Below are 18,220 nucleotides of genomic sequence, written 5' to 3'. Positions count from 1 at the left end.
GCAAAAGGGACCTAGTTGAATTGTTATGACTTATTTTTTTCCATTCTTGCATTTGCTCTGAGCCAGACTTCTTGGTATTATGAATAAAAATTAGAAGCTGAGGGTAACTGCACCTTTCCAAAATTTCTGACATGTGGAGTCGTGTTAAAAGTTTTGAGAAGGGGGTCCGTGTGCTAAGACCCCCACTAGTCTCTAAAGCTGATCCACGCAATCTTTCAGCTGAGCACTCCTCCTTTTCTTTGACAGCTCTGGCTTTTTAAGCCTGCTTTACACGTTACGATCCAGCATACGATATCGTATGCGATCATAACTGCCCACATTGTATGTGCGGCTTGTTCAATTTGTTGAATGTGCCGCACAAACGATTAACCCCCGTCACACGTACTTACCTTCCATACGACCTCGCTGTGGGCGGCGAATGTCCACTTCCTGGAGTGGGAGGGACGTTCGGCGTCACAGCGACGTCACGCGACAGCCGACCAATAGAAGCGGAGGGGCGGAGCTGAGCAGGACGTAAACATCCCGCCCACCTCCTTCCTTCCGCATTGTCGGCGGGAGCTGCGGACGGAGGCAAGCTGTCGTTTAATGTTCCCGGGGTGTCACACACTGCGATGTGTGCTGCCTCGGGAACATTGCACAACCGCATGTTCAGTTTTTGAGGAATGAACAACGTGCATGCGATGAACGGATTTTCGTTCAATCGCAATTGCACGGAGGTTTTACACGCTACAATCATACTTACGATGCCGGATGTGCATCACTTACGGCGTGACCCCGCCGACACATCGTAAGATTTATTGTAGCGTGTAAAGCGCCCTTTAATAAGTGGGATGGTGCAATTAAACGTTTGCCACCACCGTGATGCACCGAGTTCCCAAATAATGATCCTTTATGGTCTAAACCCACCGGAAATGGATTTAACCTAGATCCAAAGATGTTTTTTGTTTTTGTTTTTTTCAGATCCAAATTATGGATGAGATTTTGAGTCTCCTATGTCTGTGAATTTACCATAATCTCCAGAATAAATCGGAGATCAATGTCACTTTACATAAATAATTATATTGCTTTTTTTCAGAGTGAATTTATTTGATTTATCTTCCTGCTACAATACAACATATCAATGTGCTAAACATGTCACCACTGACGTTTTGTCTGAATATTCTTGGTCTGCACATGGCTGAGTACTTCAGGAGATCTGAGAATACCGCGGATGTCTGGTATAACTTTAGTAGTGGGAAAGTTCTTTATCTGATGGGGTAATGACAGAAGACGATCACGGTTAAGTATAGGAAATCCCATCAGATGTTGAGTTGTAGTAGTTCCTGTTGAGTAGCTTCACCATCCTGACGTTCAATCTGTCAGTTTGCATCACAGGAAAGAGCGTTTTCCTTCTTTGGAATGAATAATGGCGTGTTGCGTAATTGTCTACACCGTGCCATACTGTGTAATCTCCTAAATATCACTTTACCGTTAAGTAGATGGCGCCAATCTTATGCATTACTTTACAGGGATCACCAGGGGCCCCATAGCAAAGGTCCAAAATAGGCCAGTTCCTATTTTACAACCCATCAGGATCCAGTGATTGTATAGTGGATGCCCACTTTAGTCACCTTCACCCACTTTAGTCACTGTATGCCACAGCAACTGAGCCGTTAATAGCTGCTGTTATCGGAGCTTGTTCCACGTCATAAAAATCCTCTCGACTCCTGCCATGCATATACTGCGAATGTCGGGAGAAGTAGGTGGATGCCTAGCGGGTGATGGAAAGGGGCTGCGACTCCAAGGGGCCATAGCAGTCACATGGCCTGCCACTGTTGGCTATGCTGTTATCTGAGCTTGTTCTGCGTCATAAATATCCTCTCGACTTATGCCATGCATATACTGCGGATGTCGGGAGAAGTAAATGGATGCCTAGCGGGTGATGGAAAGGGGCAGCGACTCCAAGGCAACATAACAGCCACGTGGCCTGCCACCATTGGCTATGCTTTTATCTGAGCTTGTTCTACGTCATACATATCCTCTCGACTTCTGTCATGAATATACTTTGGATGTCTGGAGAACTAGGCGGATGCCTAGCGGGTGATGGAAATGGGCTGTGGCTCCAAGGCGCCATAGCAGTCACATGGCCTACCACCATTGGCTATGCTGTTATCAAATCTTGTTCTGCATCCTAAAAATCCTCTCGACTCCTGCCTTGAATATACTGCTGATGTTGGGAGAAGCAGATGGGGATACCTAATGGGTTATGGAAAGGGGCTGCGGCTCCAAGGCGTCATAGCAGCCACATGGCCTGCCACCATTGGCTATGATGTTATCGAAACTTGTTCCGCTTCCATAAAATCCTCTTGACTTCTGCCATGAATATACAGCTGATGTCGGGAGAAGTAGGTGGATGCCTAGTGGGTGACAGAAAGGGTCTGCGGCTCCAAGGTGCCATAGTGGCCACATTGGCTATATGTCACTGATGGTCACTGCTCACACTAGACTCTGCCCCCGGCAGAACTCACAGTCTCGCCTCGTTCCTATTGCATGCACACACAAGGGCTTTAATTTATTGACTGTCGGAGTACACTGGATTTTTTTTTCCCTCTACAAAGCGCGGTCTTCTATTCTATCCTATACAGGACACCAATAAATTGCATACTGCTGGGTTTTGGTTTGTTTTCTGGGAATCATTGGGCGACATGTCACATGTATGACTTCACAGTGACGTGGATCAGGGACTTTCAGCGGAGCTGTACCTTGGGGTAAAAAATACAATGTGAACAGAGCCTAAAGTGTCACTTCCTATTTGAGTAACATAAATATGAAACAACTTCTCACCCCTCATGTATTAATAATGTTATAAAATTGTTTTTATTAAAATGTATTTATATCATTTAATACTGTAATATTCAATTTTTACAGGTGAGGCCAAAAATCTGCTGCCGTATCCAGGACCAAACAAGATGAGGGATTGCTTCTGCACCGTTAATCTGGACCAGGAAGAAATCTTTAGGACCAATGGCGTTGAAAAGTCACTAAAGTAAGAGGACAATGTTGGGTGATCTGCTGGCTACGTTCCGGGCGTATTTTTTGCAGGGTCAGACATTTCGGCCACAAACGTGTTTCTACATACGTTCACCTAACCTTCGAGCCGTCTGTGTGCAGGAAATTGTGGGCTATGAATAAAGAAAAGAAAAACTGACACAAACCACAGCAGTGTTTCTTTTTTAACAATGAGTTCAGCATGTCTTACCAGTTTCCGCTTTATCACCAGTGAACTCGCTGAGCCCGGTGCGGGGACTGTCGGGGCTGTCTGGGTGATAGGCGTCAAGGCTTAGTAACGTTTTGTAGAAATGGATTGAAAATGTGACTTTATTGTAGAACTTATCAGCCGTGAATGTGACATGAAGCCACCATTACATAGGCGGTGGGATGTGTGACCCACCGCAGTGAGGCGCAGGGTTTTGCATCATTTCCTCTCTTGGCTTCTTTAGTAAATGAATGTTGCACAAACCCCGGATCCGGTTCGTATTCTGCTGACGTGGTTTCTCTCTGTCATTCTCTCTCAATATTGTAGTGTATACACGATCGCCAAGAATGTGTTCAATTTCTTCACATTTTAGACTGTAATTATTAAATTATCCAATATATGCGGCCTCAACCCAGAGGGTCAACATGCAGCATGGTACCACTATAACGTTATTCATCAGTAGGTATATAAGGGGTTGGCTACTATTTTAACATAGTTTTTAAATTGGCCTATAGTGGTGGTAACCTACAACTTCCCACCCCCCCCCCCAAAAAACCCAAAAAATCTACTAGCCCACCACCACTGGTGACTGTGTGACCCGCTGATCTCCTGGCTTTCTTCTCTGGTGGAGCGTGGATACAGATGTCACCTTACAATCAGTAGCCATTGAAGGGTGGCTCGGTGGCTCAGTGGATAGTACTGCAGTCTTGTGGTGGCTCAGTGGTTAGCACTGCAGTCTTGTGATGGCTCAGTGGTTAGCACTGCAGTCTTGTGATGGCTCAGTGGTTAGCACTGCAGTCTTGTGATGGCTCAGTGGTTAGCACTGCAGTCTTGTGGGGGCTCAGTGGTTAGCACTGCAGTCTTGTGGGGGCTCAGTGGTTAGCACTGCAGTCTTGTGGGGGCTCAGTGGTTAGCACTGCAGTCTTGTGATGGCTCAGTGGTTAGCACTGCAGTCTTGTGGTGGCTCAGTGGTTAGCACTGCAGTCTTGTGGTGGCTCATTGGTTAGCACTGCAGTCTTGTGGTGGCTCATTGGTTAGCACTGCAGTCTTGTGGTGGCTCAGTGGTTAGCACTGCAGTCTTGCAGCACTGGGGTTCTGGGTTCAAATCCCACCAAGGATACCATCTGCAAGGAGTTTGCATGTTCTCCCTGTGTTTGCGTGGGTTTCCTCCGGGTTCTCCGGTTTCCTCCCACACTCCAAAGACATACAGATAGGGACTCTAGATTGTGAGCCCCAATGAAGACAGTTTTGGCAATGCATGTAAAGTGCTGTGGAATTAATGACGCTATATAAATGAGTAAATATTATTATTATTATTATTATTGGCTGCAGTGGTCCACAGTGGCAGCCTGAAGAAGTGGATGCCAGGAGATCAGTGGGGAACACAGTATTATGGAAGAGTGGTGATGAACTAGTAGTTTGTTGTGTGTTTTTTTTTTTTTTCTTTCTTTTTTAGTATCTTACTATTTATAAACTGTTATAGTAGGCAATCCCTTTAATTGGGTATCTTTCCAGTGTCACTCTTGTTATATATGCATTTGTCACACACCAGTGCTGTATTGGCACGTTATAGTAATGGGCACAGCTGAGCTCAGGGAACTACTAACCCTTAAGCGACCCAAGATGGACATAGTATGGCTCTATAAGGCTATGTGCGCACAGTGCGTTTTTCGTGGCGTTTTTGCGCGTTTTTCGGGTGCGTTTTTGGCCTCAAAACTGCATGACTTTGCTTCCCCAGCAAAGTCTGAGTTTTCATTTTTGCTGTCCGCACACATCTGTTTTTTTAAGCTGCGTTTTTGAGCTTGAAAAAAAAAATGGACATGTCAATTCTTTTCTGCGTTTTTCTGCGTTTTCCCCCCATGCAATGCATTGGAACAACGCAGCAAAACGCAGAGATCAAAAACGCAGCCAAAAACGCAGCCAAAAACGCACCAAATCGCGGTAAAAATACATGCGTTTTTTTATGCGTTTTTTCGACGCAGGTGCGTTTTTGTGCGTTTTTAGCGGCCAATAACGCACAAAAAAGCAGCGTCAAAAAAATGCAGCGTGCACACATAGCCTAACTCCTGCTTCGGGCATACAGACATGCAATATCTGTATATATTCACTGCAGCGGTCTAATACCCCTCAAACCTAAAAAGGAAACGAGTGGGAACTGGGAAAGTGTTGGTAGAGGAATAATAGGATATTGGTAAGGGTTTTTTTGTGTTGTTTTTTGTTTTTTTTTTTAAGCTGCTGGCTATGCAATTAGGACACAACAATACTGGTCCTAAAAGAGCTTCTCTGGACAATTAATATTAATGACCTGTCCTTAGGATGGGTGATAACAATCTGATCATGGATGTGTGAAATCAGGCACCCCGCTGGTCCTCTGCTTGTGGCTCAGCGTCGGCCGACATGCTGCAGATTCTTCCGAATAGGCGCCGACATGCAGTATGGCTCCACTCGGTGACTCCATCTTGCCCCTATGGGAGCTGCTCGTAGCTGTTTTGTAGGGGTGCTGGGTGCTATCTGATGTTTGCGACCTATCCCATCAAGAGGTTAACAGTATGTTATGCCCAGAGAAACTCTTTAAAGGGGTTGATATTGGGCTATTTTAAGCTATTTTGATATTGATAATAGTTTACTAAAGACGTCCATAATAGAAATGTTAATTCACATGAAGCAAAATTGCGGGAAAAAAAAAATCAGCAGCATATCTGCAGTAAATCATACAGGTTTTGATGGAAAAAAATAGCAGGGTGTACAAAATAATAAAAGTAAGCAAGAAAACCCTCCACTGTCCTCTCTGTCTCTGGTGCTCCGCTGTCCTCTCTGTCCCTGGGGCTCCGCTGTCCTCTCTGCCCCTGGGGCTCCGCTGTCCTCTCTGCCCCTGGGGCTCCGCTGTCCTCTCTGCCCCTGGGGCTCCGCTGTCCTCTCTGTCCCTGGGGCTCCGCTGTCCTCTCTGTCCCTGGGGCTCCGCTGTCCTCTCTGTCCCTGGGGCTCCGCTGTCCTCTCTGCCCCTGGGGCTCCGCTGTCCTCTCTGCCCCTGGGGCTCCGCTGTCCTCTCTGTCCCTGGGGCTCCGCTGTCCTCTCTGTCCCTGGGGCTCCGCTGTCCTCTCTGTCCCTGGGGCTCCGCTGTCCTCTCTGTCCCTGGGGCTCCGCTGTCCTCTCTGTCCCTGGGGCTCCGCTGTCCTCTCTGTCCCTGGGGCTCCGCTGTCCTCTCTGTCCCTGGGGCTCCGCTGTCCTCTCTTCCCCTGGGGCTCCGCTGTCCTCTCTGTCCCTGGGGCTCCGCTGTCCTCTCTGTCCCTGGGGCTCCGCTGTCCTCTCTGTCCCTGGGGCTCCGCTGTCCTCTCTGTCCCTGGGGCTCCGCTGTCCTCTCTGTCCCTGGGGCTCCGCTGTCCTCTCTGTCCCTGGGGCTCCGCTGTCCTCTCTGTCCCTGGGGCTCCGCTGTCCTCTCTGTCCCTGGGGCTCCGCTGTCCTCTCTGTCCCTGGGGATCCGCTGTCCTCTCTGTCCCTGGGGCTCCGCTGTCCTCTCTGCCCCTGGGGCTCCGCTGTCCTCTCTGCCCCTGGGGCTCCGCTGTCCTCTCTGCCCCTGGGGCTCCGCTGTCCTCTCTGCCCCTGGGGCTCCGCTGTCCTCTCTGCCCCTGGGGCTCCGCTGTCCTCTCTGCCCCTGGGGCTCCGCTGTCCTCTCTGCCCCTGGGGCTCCGCTGTCCTCTCTGCCCCTGGGGCTCCGCTGTCCTCTCTGCCCCTGGGGCTCCGCTGTCCTCTCTGCCCCTGGGGCTTCCTGGGACTATATGCTGCACTCACATGTGGTGAGGTTTTGCAGGAAGTCGGGTGAACAGAAATCTGCTTATGGCCAGATAACTGGTGCCATGAGCGCTCTAGAGGAAGAGAGTACTGTATATAGTTTTTGGGGATTTTTTCCCGTAGTTTGTTGCAGGTTTTTCTGTGGATCCAAGGGTAATCTGTAGCAAATTTCACAATAATTGGGTTTTGATATGAGATTTCGACTTGCGTTCCCCACTGATCACTACAGGGAAAATCCTGGATGTAATATTCTAAGGGTTTCCAAAGGCGCGCCATCACCAGACTCTGAATTTCTGGGCTCTGCTTTATTCTGATGCATCTTTTCAGCCTGAAAATGCAGATGGAAAGTCTGCAGCAATTCTGCTACATGTGAATGTGCCATAAGGAGTTAAAAAAAAAAAAAAAAAAGAGAAATATATGGCATTTAGCAAAATAATTGGTTGTAGTAGACGTCTATTGTGTCTTTTTGAAAACTGTTTTTTTTGTTTGTTTTTTTTTGTGATGTCATTGTTTCTTTTTCCACAGTCCGTTTTATGGTGAAGATTTTTACTTTGAAATCCCAAGAACATTCCACAATTTATCCTTTTACATCTATGATAAGAGTCTTTTGCAACGAGAGCTTCGAATAGGTGAGAAGTAACTGGCAAATTGTCTCCAAATTCAGACTGAGGTTGTCCAGGACCAGACAATCGATGACTTCTCTACAGGATAGATCAACAATATGTGATCGGTGGGAGTGACGGGGGTCGGACCACCACCGATATGCTGAAATCTGCAAATGCTGGATGTCGGCACCGGAGCTCCGTATGTTTTTTTTTTTTAGTAACTACTGCTTCTTATCTCTTTATTAAAGTGATCACACGTTCTGGGCAGCAGTTGTAATATTCACCTCCGTACATCCAGCGGAAGCAAATTCCGGCTGTTCAGTAGGACTGCCAAGTGCTGCACCCCATAGATCTCATATTGATGACCTATTTTGTTCCAGGTAACCTGTCAGGTCATTTGGTGGAGAGCATTCCTCCAAGAATTGGTTTGCACGCACCGATCGGCGGCACGATACGACCTTTGAACTGTAAACCTTTACCAATCTGTAGCCTTTTAAATGCATCTTTACACAGGCAGATGTAAGTAAACGATGCGCACTGAGCAGTCCAAGCTAGATCACTCAGTGCGCCTGTTCTCGGCAGTGCAATCAGCAGTACATTAATTCAGCCCGTTAAAGGGGAAACTAGCGTTCTTAAAGCTGTCATTCACGATTATCTTGTCGTGTAAATTTTCCTTACGATCGCAGTTGATTTCCCATCCATCCAGGACTCCGCTCCCTGCTGGGAGAAATCTCCATATGATGAGCCGGGGTCAGATTTCGGCTCTGATGCCATCGTTTCACGAGTTTGAATGAGTCACTTGAACATTTGGTGGGTCCACCCTGGATGTAGTACGGATACTGCGGAATATCTTACAAAATGTTCCTTCTTTTGTATTTGTTTAGATTTTCATAATGTAGCTATTGTAAGAATTAGCCACAAATAAAATTTTTTTATTACTATCCGAAAAATATATCCTCTTTTCAATTATAGACAGATTGATAACATGGTACAAATAATAATCGTCCATAGTTCCTTCTCTGAAAAGCCATCTGTAGGCTTTTTCCATTAATTGTCCATATTCTCCTGTGTAATTAGGGCTTTGTCATCTGTTGGAAGTTTTATTTTTAGATAGTAATACTGGCCAAATCATCGGTTTAATTAAACGTTATCCTTTTTAGAGGGAGTTTGTGGGCACGTAAAGAGTGTGCAAACTGATAACTGCTCCTCCGTAGGGGATGTAGGCGCAGCGCAGACCAGTCTTGAAAGGTACTCAGACGTACAATGCGCTCAGTTCATTAAGAGGTGCACACCACAGAAAGAATTTGGCACTTCTTTTCAGTGGCGTTTTTGCCATCATCTTTCACACTATATTATAAGTAGAGAGAGTGAGCATTACCAACACTCTGCAGGAGCCAGTGTTGTCCCCATATATCCTTGCACGTGCGCTGACAGTCCATGCCTGAGTGTGCACAGAAAAGGATTCTGCTGGTGCCAGTCTGAACACAGGCATGGTACATAGGCGCATGGTACATAGGCGCATGGTACATAAGCACATTTGAAGAGAACCAACCAGCAGGATTTTCATATATAAAGTAAAGTAAAGCTCATGGTACACAGGCGCGTGGTACACAGGCGCGTGGTACACAGGCGCGTGGTACACAGGCGCGTGGTACACAGGCGCGTGGTACACAGGCGCGTGGTACATAGGCGCATGGTACATAAGCACATTTGAAGAGAACCAACCAGCAGGATTTTCATATATAAAGTAAAGTAAAGCTCATGGTACACAGGCGCGTGGTACACAGGCGCGTGGTACACAGGCGCGTGGTACACAGGCGCGTGGTACACAGGCGCGTGGTACATAGGCGCGTGGTACATAGGCGCATGGTACACAGGCGCATGGTACATAAGCACATTTGAATAGAACCAACCAGCAGGATTTCATATATAAAGTAAAGCCAGTGCTATACTGGTGCTAGGATGCTGAATGTAAGCATAGCTTTTGTTCTTAGACTGGATGTTTTATATCAGAAATATGTGCAAGTAAAGTTCCAGCAATGCACTGCTATTTGATTGACAGGTGCAACAGGAAGAGAATTTGAGTTTGGTTTTGCTATCTATTCCGGCCCCTGTCTGCTGCCTGACCTTGCTAGATGTTAAACTATATTGGCTGCATTTTGGACACGCCCCTGTCACGTGACAGAAATGACTCATACCTTGAAGGAGCCCATACAGATAACAAGACCCAACCCACATATTCCCTTCCTGTTGCACTTGTCTATCAAATAGCAGTGCATTTCTGAAACTTGCACATATTTCTGAAATAAAACCTCCAATCTCTGAAGAAAAGCTATGCTTAGATTCAGCATCCTAGCCCCAGTATAGCACAGGCTTTACTTTATAGTTGAAATTCCTGACGGTTGGTTCCCTTTAATAGAGGCAACACTGGCTCCTGGAAAGTGCTGTCAATCAAGGAGAAGGGGCAGAGATGCATATGACAGGTAGATAGAACTGCTCGGTCACACGAAGCATACACATGACTGATAGTTTTGCATAAAAAAGGATTTCAGCCAAATGCATCAACAGGTTAATGCACAGAGACTATGTCCACTTGGAATTTTTTGAGGTCTTCAAAAGTTTTTCAAGTGGAAACCGCTTCAGGAAACCCTTCATCTTTGGAGGACCTTTTTCTTTTCCTGAAGCGTTTCTTGAAGCAGTTTTGATACGTTACGAAAGAGGTTTTAACCTGGCGTGTCTTTGATGGCTTGATTCCACAGTGCTTAGTTTGAAGCCAATTCCATCAGGCGTTTTTCAAAATAATTTTAAGGACATAAAAAAGTTAAAAAAATAAATTTAAAATAAAAAAATCTTCAAATGACCAGCATAAAGGGTTTCCTACAAAGATGAGTAGGAAGTTTTCCAAGTGTTTTTTGATGGAGATGATCTGCTTCAAATAAATTCTCAACAAACTGTGGTTGGGCGCGTCCATACTAATCGATCCAAGATCGGACCTCAATGCACAGACTGGGCGGGTCTCCCGACCTCCCAACCCGAGCGTGACCGCTTCATAGAAATATACAGAGCTGAGGTGTTAGGAAATCCGCGGCCAGTCCATGCATTGCGGTCTGATCTCTGACCGGTTTCTACGGCCATCTGAATGACCTTAGAAGGTGCTGTGCTTAAGGCTCTTTTACACAAACTATCCAGCGGCACTAACCGAAGACGGACCAGCAAGTTGTATGTGCAACCAGCAACCAGGCCGCCATTGCTCTCGGCAGCACAGAACCATGCTCTACCGGGAGCGATGATTTTTTTTGTGCAGCACGGTTATTTCACCTGACAAACGAGCATTTTGCTCATTAGGTGATGGCAAGATCGTCATGAATCAATTGCTCATAGACCCTTCATGGTAATCCCGCAGTGTGAAGGGATCCTCTATTTGGACGTTCATTTTGTTCTGACACATTTTTTATAATCCTTTCTGAACCTTATGGCTTCTAAGTATGTTGTGTAGTGGCATTAGCCAAAATGGATGTCAGCTACTTCATGTATCTGTGCCTGTCATTGATTAGTCACTCCATGTTCTGCTTCGGCTGCTTACATGAATCCTGATTCTGGTGATAATTCCTATACAACATAAGGTGGAAGAGCAGAGTTTAGATAAAGTGACAGGTTTTCATGGAATAAAATCAGAGATCTGTAAAAAAGAGAAAATCTAAAGGCTACTTTACACACTGCGATATCGGTCCCGATATCGCTAGTGTGGGTACCCGCCCCCATCTGTTGCGCGACACGGGCATATCGCTGCCCGTGCCGCACAACATCGCCCACAGCCGTCACACATACTTACCTGTCCGGCGACGTCGCTGTGACCGGCGAACCGCCTCCTTTCTAAGGGGGCGGTCCGTGCGGCGTCACAGCGACGTCACTGAAACGTCACTGAACCGCCGCCCAATAGCAGCGGAGGGGCGGAGATGAGCGGGACGTAACATCCCGCCCACCTCCTTCCTTCCTCATAGCGGCCGGGAGGCAGGTAAGGAGAGGTTCCTCGTTCCTGCGGTGTCACACGCAGCGATGTGTGCTGCCGCAGGAACGAGGAACAACTTCGTTACTGCTGCAGTAACGAGATTTGAGAATGGACCCCCGTGTCGCCGATTAGCGATTTTGCACGTTTTTGCAACGATGCAAAATCGCTTATCGGTGTCACACGCAACGGCATCGCTAATGCGGCCGGATGTGCGTCACGAATTCCGTGACCCCAACGACTCCGCATTAGCGATGTCGTAGCGTGTAAAGCCCGCTTAATAGTTTCCTTTGAAATATCACTGCTTCACTTTCACTGGAGCTTTCCCTTAAAGCACTTGTCACCAGAGTACAAACTACATCTTTTAAACCTGATGAAGTTGGTGTACTTGCTTCGGAAATCCACATCAATTCAGACAGTTGGAGAGCTCATGAGTCCAAGAGTGTTCATTCTCCATCCTCATAGCCTGATGGACAGCTGCAGCTTGTACTGAGCAGAGTGAGCTCTTCAGCAACAGGGAAGAGGGACACTGAGGAGCCGTCATGAAGGGTTTAACTGCCATTTTGAGATGAATTTTAAGAAGTACACCAGCCTTTGCAGTCTAAAATCTGTCTCATAGTGTATGCTGTTTGTATTGTGGAAGCCGGTGGCTGATCAGCTTTAAAGAAAAGTAATGTCAATGAGAGATTTGCCCTTCAGATGAATGGCCGTATATGTGATGGGTGGGGGAGCGTTTCTCTCTCCTGCTGATGGGTCATGTATGACATCCATATATACTAATAGGACATATGTACCGGACTTGTCTTCATCCAGAATGACATTTTTTGGTTTGGGTCTGAGGTATGTGAGCTCTTTAGATACCTTTTTAACTAGCAGAGGATTCTCCAAACCTTACTTAATTTACTGAATTTGCAGGAGCGTAGCTACAATTGGTGCAGGGGCTCCTATTGCACCCGGGCCCCGGAGCCTGGGGGCCTCAAAGGTCCATTTGGCCTAAATGAAAAGACCAGTGTTATTAAAGTGGGGGCCCCCGTTGGAACTTTTGCTTTGTGGCCCATAAGCTTTAAAGGACACCAGTCACCAGGATTTTCGCATATAAGCTAAAGCCAGTGCTATACTGGCACTATCAGGCTGATTCTATACACACCTGCAGTGGTCAGCTCGGATGTTTAGGTTGTGAAATTAAAGAAAGTAAAGTTTATAAAATCATCAGCTTCTTGAGTGCCAGCAGCTGAGGAGGAGATAATAGCGGGTAGTGGGGGGGGGGGGTATTCATAGTTATCCCCTCCCCCTGTTAGAATTCGCATAAGTATTATACAATCAATTTACTCTTTCCCTTGCAGGACGTGTGAGGTCATACCCATGTGACCAGAAGGGGCGGGGCTTCAGCCAACAGAAAAATGTTGCTTCATGGTCTGTTTTGTTGGCTGAGGCCCCACCCCTTCTGGTCACATTGTTATGACCTCACCCAGGTCCTGCTAGTGAAAAATGAAATCGATTTGTATAATACTTCAGCTAATTCTAACAGGGGGAGGGGATAACTATGAATACCTCCCAGATATTATCTGCTCCTCAGCTGCTGTCACTCAAGAAGCAGCTGATTTTATAAACTTTACTTTCTTGGATTTTAAAATCTAAACATCCGAGCTGACCACTACAGGTATGTATAGACTCAGCCTGATAGTGCCAGTATAGCACTGGCTTTAGGTTCTGTACGAAAATCCCGGTGATTGGTTCCCTGTAAGTTACGCCGCTGTGAATTTGATTTATTATTCGGCATCGGTGAATCCCCCCCTGCTTGTCAGATCTGGATACAGGCTGTGTGATCACTAATGAGGAAGAGGAAAGGATTTGCGGGTTGAGCTCTATCTCCTCTCAGACCTGTGCCGTGGTTTTGTGGTGGAGACTATCAAGCGTTTTCCCGTCAGGCTGCATTTTTGCAGCTGCCAGGAAGTTCAAGACTCTATCCCCATGACTGAATCCATCTCATAATGACTTCCGTGGCTTGGGCAATCCTTCCAGGAGTCTTTGCATTGTTCACCTGACAATAAGTCGCTGGTCTGTGTGAAGATGGGGTGTGCTGCCCTCGTCTTCATCTCCGTGTTTGGCCTTGATGGCTCTGGACTTCAGTCTTGGACTTCTCTTCGGCCACCTTCACCTTTTTTTTTTTTTTTTTTGTTTTTTCCCCCAGCTGCAATAATCCATGGTTTTCCAGCCCTGAGCCTAGTGACAAGTTTCTAAGATGCTCTCTCCTGACATATTGTAATTAATACTTGTGTTCTCAAATTGGGAGCATCTTTTACTATAACTTTGCTTTTGTGCCTTTGTTGTTTTTTTTTTGGAAATGTATGAATCAAATTGCAGCTAGTTCATCAAATTCATCGTGTCAGTGGGGTGTCCCTACAAGCACTGATTGGTTGCTGTCAAACTGCAGGGACACACCCCTATTTGGCTACACCCAGTTGTCAATTTATTAATACATTTATACCAGAAATAACAGGAATGGCGCTACTCAAAGCTGTGAGAAAAAGATCCACAACTGTTTTTCCATAGTAAATCTCTGCCAGCGGCTCATCTTCAGGAAAATAAAGCAATCCAGAATAGGACATCCACTATCATCATCTCCAGCGGAGATTGGTTCGTCGGTACCCCCATATCATTAAAATGTCAGGCAAAACCATCAGTGTTGGTGGGTGCGGCTGACATGAATGTGAATAGGGGCAAGGATCTCTGAGACAATGTAACTTTGGTACCCCAAATAATCAGAGGCCAGCTTTCACTTGATCTTTGGGTCCGTTAATAGGAGTTGGTCGTTAGTTCACAGCAGCTCCTCCATACAGCTGATGGAGCCGAGCTGTGCAGTTTGGTAACTAACCTGCCACCGGCAGATCTAATGACTGCTGATCGGTGGGGGTAGGTGCCAGGTGTCAGACCCCACTGATCTATCAGCTATCTCAGGTCATTAATGTCATAGTAGTGAAACGCCCTTGTAATGCATATACCTAAGTTCAAGTTCCACTTGATGGGTTACACTGCCCTATGCAATTAAAGGGGTTTTCCATTACTTTTTCACCCCCTTGCCATATATTATAGCTCTTTAAAACAATAACTTTTGTAATATGCTTGTGTTAGGTGTATAGCTTCTATGAGCGCATCTCAGCAGGGATCACATAGTACTGGATTGTTATGCAGATTCTTCTTCCTCCTCTTTTACTTCCTTTCCCAGCACAGAAATCAGACCAAAGGAAAGGAAGTTGTCAATGGGCTCCTGATGGTGAATGTGGACAATAAGGAGTGAATAACAGCTATACCTGAGCATGTCTCCTGAAGACACAATTAGACTGCCACACACAAGCTGAGTTGACAGTTTCACTTGGCAGTAACAGCAGGGGCCAACACCTTTCCTTGTGGAGTGCTGCAATTTGCATTTCAAAAACAAAGGGTTTAGGTAATCCAATCTCTGATGTGGACAGCTGAAAAGTGACAAAATATGCATAACAAACACAGTAACAAGGCTGTACTGGCTATCTGGCAATTGCCAGATGGGCTGGTGCCTACCCTGGGCTGCTCTGACACTTGGTATTTCGCAATATCTTCAGCAGTGCAAGGTGGAGAATGGAGGGGGGCGAGCTAAGTGCTGGCTCACAGGCCACTGCAATGTATGATGGAACTTTGTAGTTATAGAGCACAGTAAGCCTGGGGAGGAGAAAGGATGAATGCAGACATCAGAGCTGCTGTTAGCAGATACCAAGTGATACGATCTGCATGATGAAAGGTTTATATTATTATAAGAGCATGGATACATTTACTGCCACTTAACCCCTTCACGACCATGGACGGATCTTTCCGTCATGGATCGTGTCCCGGTAAGCCCCGCCCCCTGCCGCGGGCAGGTGGCGTGGATCGGCACACATATCAGCTGTTTTCAACAGCTGACATGTGTGCCTACATGTTCCGAGTGGAATCGCATTCCACCCGGAACATTAACCCCTTAGATCTCGCTGCCAAAGTCTGGCAGCGAGATCTATATGTGCGCGGCCATGTTTTCTACTTACCGCCGCCCCCTCCGGATGTCACGTGAGTGATCACGTGACGTTTGGTGGTTGCCATCGTAGCACAGGGTCATGTGATGACGCCTGCTGCTAAGAAGTTTTACTTTCCTTTTTCCTCGGCACGGAGCAGAGGAAAAAAGAAAGTGACTATTTCTGCTGTTTACAGCGGTATAGCTGTGATCAGCAGGTAGCGATCAGCGATCGGATTGCTGATCGCTATAGCCCCCTAGGGGGACTAGTAAAATAAAAAAAAATTTTTAAAACATTTTAAAAAAAAAAACAAAAAACCTAAAAGTTTAAATCACCCCCCCTTTCCCCCCATTGAAAATTAAAGGGTTAAAAAAAAATAAATATACACATATTTGGTATCGCCGCATTCAGAAATGCCCGATCTATCAAAATATAAAATCAATTAATCTGATTGGTAAACGGCGTAGTGGCAAAAAAATTCCAAACACCAAAATTACGTTTTTTGGTCGCCGCAAGTTTTACGCAAAATGCAATAACAGGCGATCAAAGCGTAGCATCTGCGCAAAAATGCTACCATTAGAAACATCAGCTCGAGACGCAAAAAATAAGCAGTCACTGAGCCATAGATCCCAAAAAATGAGAACTCAACGTGTTTCGGAAAATGGCGCAAAACGTACGCCACTTTTATTGGACAAGCTTGTGAATTTTTTTTAACCCCTTAGATACAAGTAAACCTATACATGTTTGGTGTCTACAAACTCGCACCGACCTCAGGCATCATATCCACACATCAGTTCTAGCATATAGTGAACACCGTGAATAAAAGATCCCAAAAACTATTGTGCCATCACACTTTTTTTGCAATTTTTCCACACTTGGAATTTTTTTGCTGCTTTCCAGTACACTATATGGTAAAACTTATGGTTTCATTTAAAAGTACAACTCGTCCCGCAAAAAACAAGCCCTCATATGGCAAGATTGACGGAAAAATAAAAAAGTTACGGCTCTCGGAAGAAGGGGAGCAAAAAACAAAAAACGCAAAAACGGAAAGTGCCCCGGGGCTGAAGGGGTTAATAGCACAATTGATGAATAAAGAATGAAATGCGTTAGTAGTGGACAACGTCTTTAATTTACTCCTGCCTTCTCAATTGTTGGAAAAGATTGATAGAAAGTGTGGCATTGCCACAATAAATGCTCTTTTTGCTTGGTCATAAGAGACTTGGGTCCGAAATCCTACAATTTTATAGAGCGCTATATACGTTGTGCTGTCTAATTTTGCGGCATTAAGTCTTTCCCTTTTATAACGTGACCCTGCCATTTAGCCATTGTATTTTATATATATATATAGTGCACAATATATTTCGATATGATTATTTAAAAACACTTTTTTCATGATGTTTTCCCACAGGAAAGGTTGCCATTAAAAAAGAGGATTTGTGCAGGTACTATGGTAAAGAGCCCTGGTTTCCACTCCAACCCATAGATTCTAATTCTGAAGTCCAGGTAACGTTACATAAAATCCCATTCGGTGCCAGAGTGTTCTTTTTTTCTTTATGGAAATCTCATTATGTTGTGTTCTCCAGCCTGAGATCTGCCGTACCGCTTCCGTTGTTTGCAAGTGAAAGAAGCAGAAGCATAAGGGACGTGGGATGTGCTCAGCAAGAAATAACATTCCGTTTTTTGTTGTTTTTTTTTTTTTTTTTTTAACTAGAATTCTATTTTTTTTTCTTTTTAAGATTGGCATAAAAAGAACACAAGTCGTGTAATGCTTCATCCCCCCCTCCCTCCCCCAACCCTCATATCTCAACTTGGTGTCTTTTTTTCTTTTTGGGTGGGCGGCAGGTTGGAGGGGAGCGTTGCACATTTTGCCATCTGTCCATGGGCTACGTCTGGTATCGCACCTCGTCCTCATTTAAGATACTGGCACTGTGCTACAAAACCAGACAACGCTGGGACAAAACTCCTGCTGTTTGTGGAAAGAAAGCAGATCCTTCCTTTGTAATCGCAAGCAATTTCTTTAAATCACAGGATAATCGAAGGTCCCCATAGACTTAAAAGTAGTGGGATGAAGACTCTCCCATACACGGAAGCATTTGTTCGGCCAATCGCTCCTGTGCTTTCGATGAGGAAGGAAATTCTGGTTAATAAAGGGGCAGATGAGGTCTACGGATACGTGCTCATGATCAGTGTTTGCAGAGTTTTGGACGCACAATGCTTCAGCTGCGTCCCAAACGCTGCGATGTATAGTACAAGCACAGTGGATGGGATTTCTACGAATCCCATACCCACTGTGTGTGTATGGCCTGATGTGTAAACTGACCTGTGGTGCAGCTTTCCGAGCCGCAGCATGTCAACTTTTTGTTGTGGAGTCACAAGCGTACTCTATAGGGAGAACACAGCGAGGAGATCGCAGCTCCTTGAACCCTGATCAAGGGAGGAGACTAGTAGCCCCGCAGGTCAGGATCTTCCGCGTCCAGGATGCATCGGGTCCTGATCATGGCATGTACCCTTATCCAATAGACAGTGATACAGACACCAAGAGGTTGTGCTCACCTGCTGTAGT

General features: G+C 45.9%; 1 protein-coding gene across 1 annotated transcript in view; it reads left to right on the top strand.

Moving 5' to 3' along the window:
* The window catches only part of RASA2 (RAS p21 protein activator 2), a 181,015-nt gene that overhangs the window by 41,374 nt on the left and 121,421 nt on the right, over positions 1-18,220 (top strand). The window contains exons 2-4 of the mRNA XM_075340970.1: positions 2,908-3,025; positions 7,550-7,653; positions 17,066-17,160. Of these exons, the coding sequence (XP_075197085.1) occupies positions 2,908-3,025; positions 7,550-7,653; positions 17,066-17,160 (317 nt within the window). The remainder of the gene's footprint in view (positions 1-2,907; positions 3,026-7,549; positions 7,654-17,065; positions 17,161-18,220) is intronic.

This window comes from Anomaloglossus baeobatrachus, chromosome 3 (genome assembly GCF_048569485.1).
Source record: "Anomaloglossus baeobatrachus isolate aAnoBae1 chromosome 3, aAnoBae1.hap1, whole genome shotgun sequence".
In the NCBI taxonomy this organism is placed as follows: Eukaryota; Metazoa; Chordata; class Amphibia; order Anura; family Aromobatidae; genus Anomaloglossus; species Anomaloglossus baeobatrachus.
This window is presented reverse-complemented; position numbering and strand designations above follow the sequence as displayed.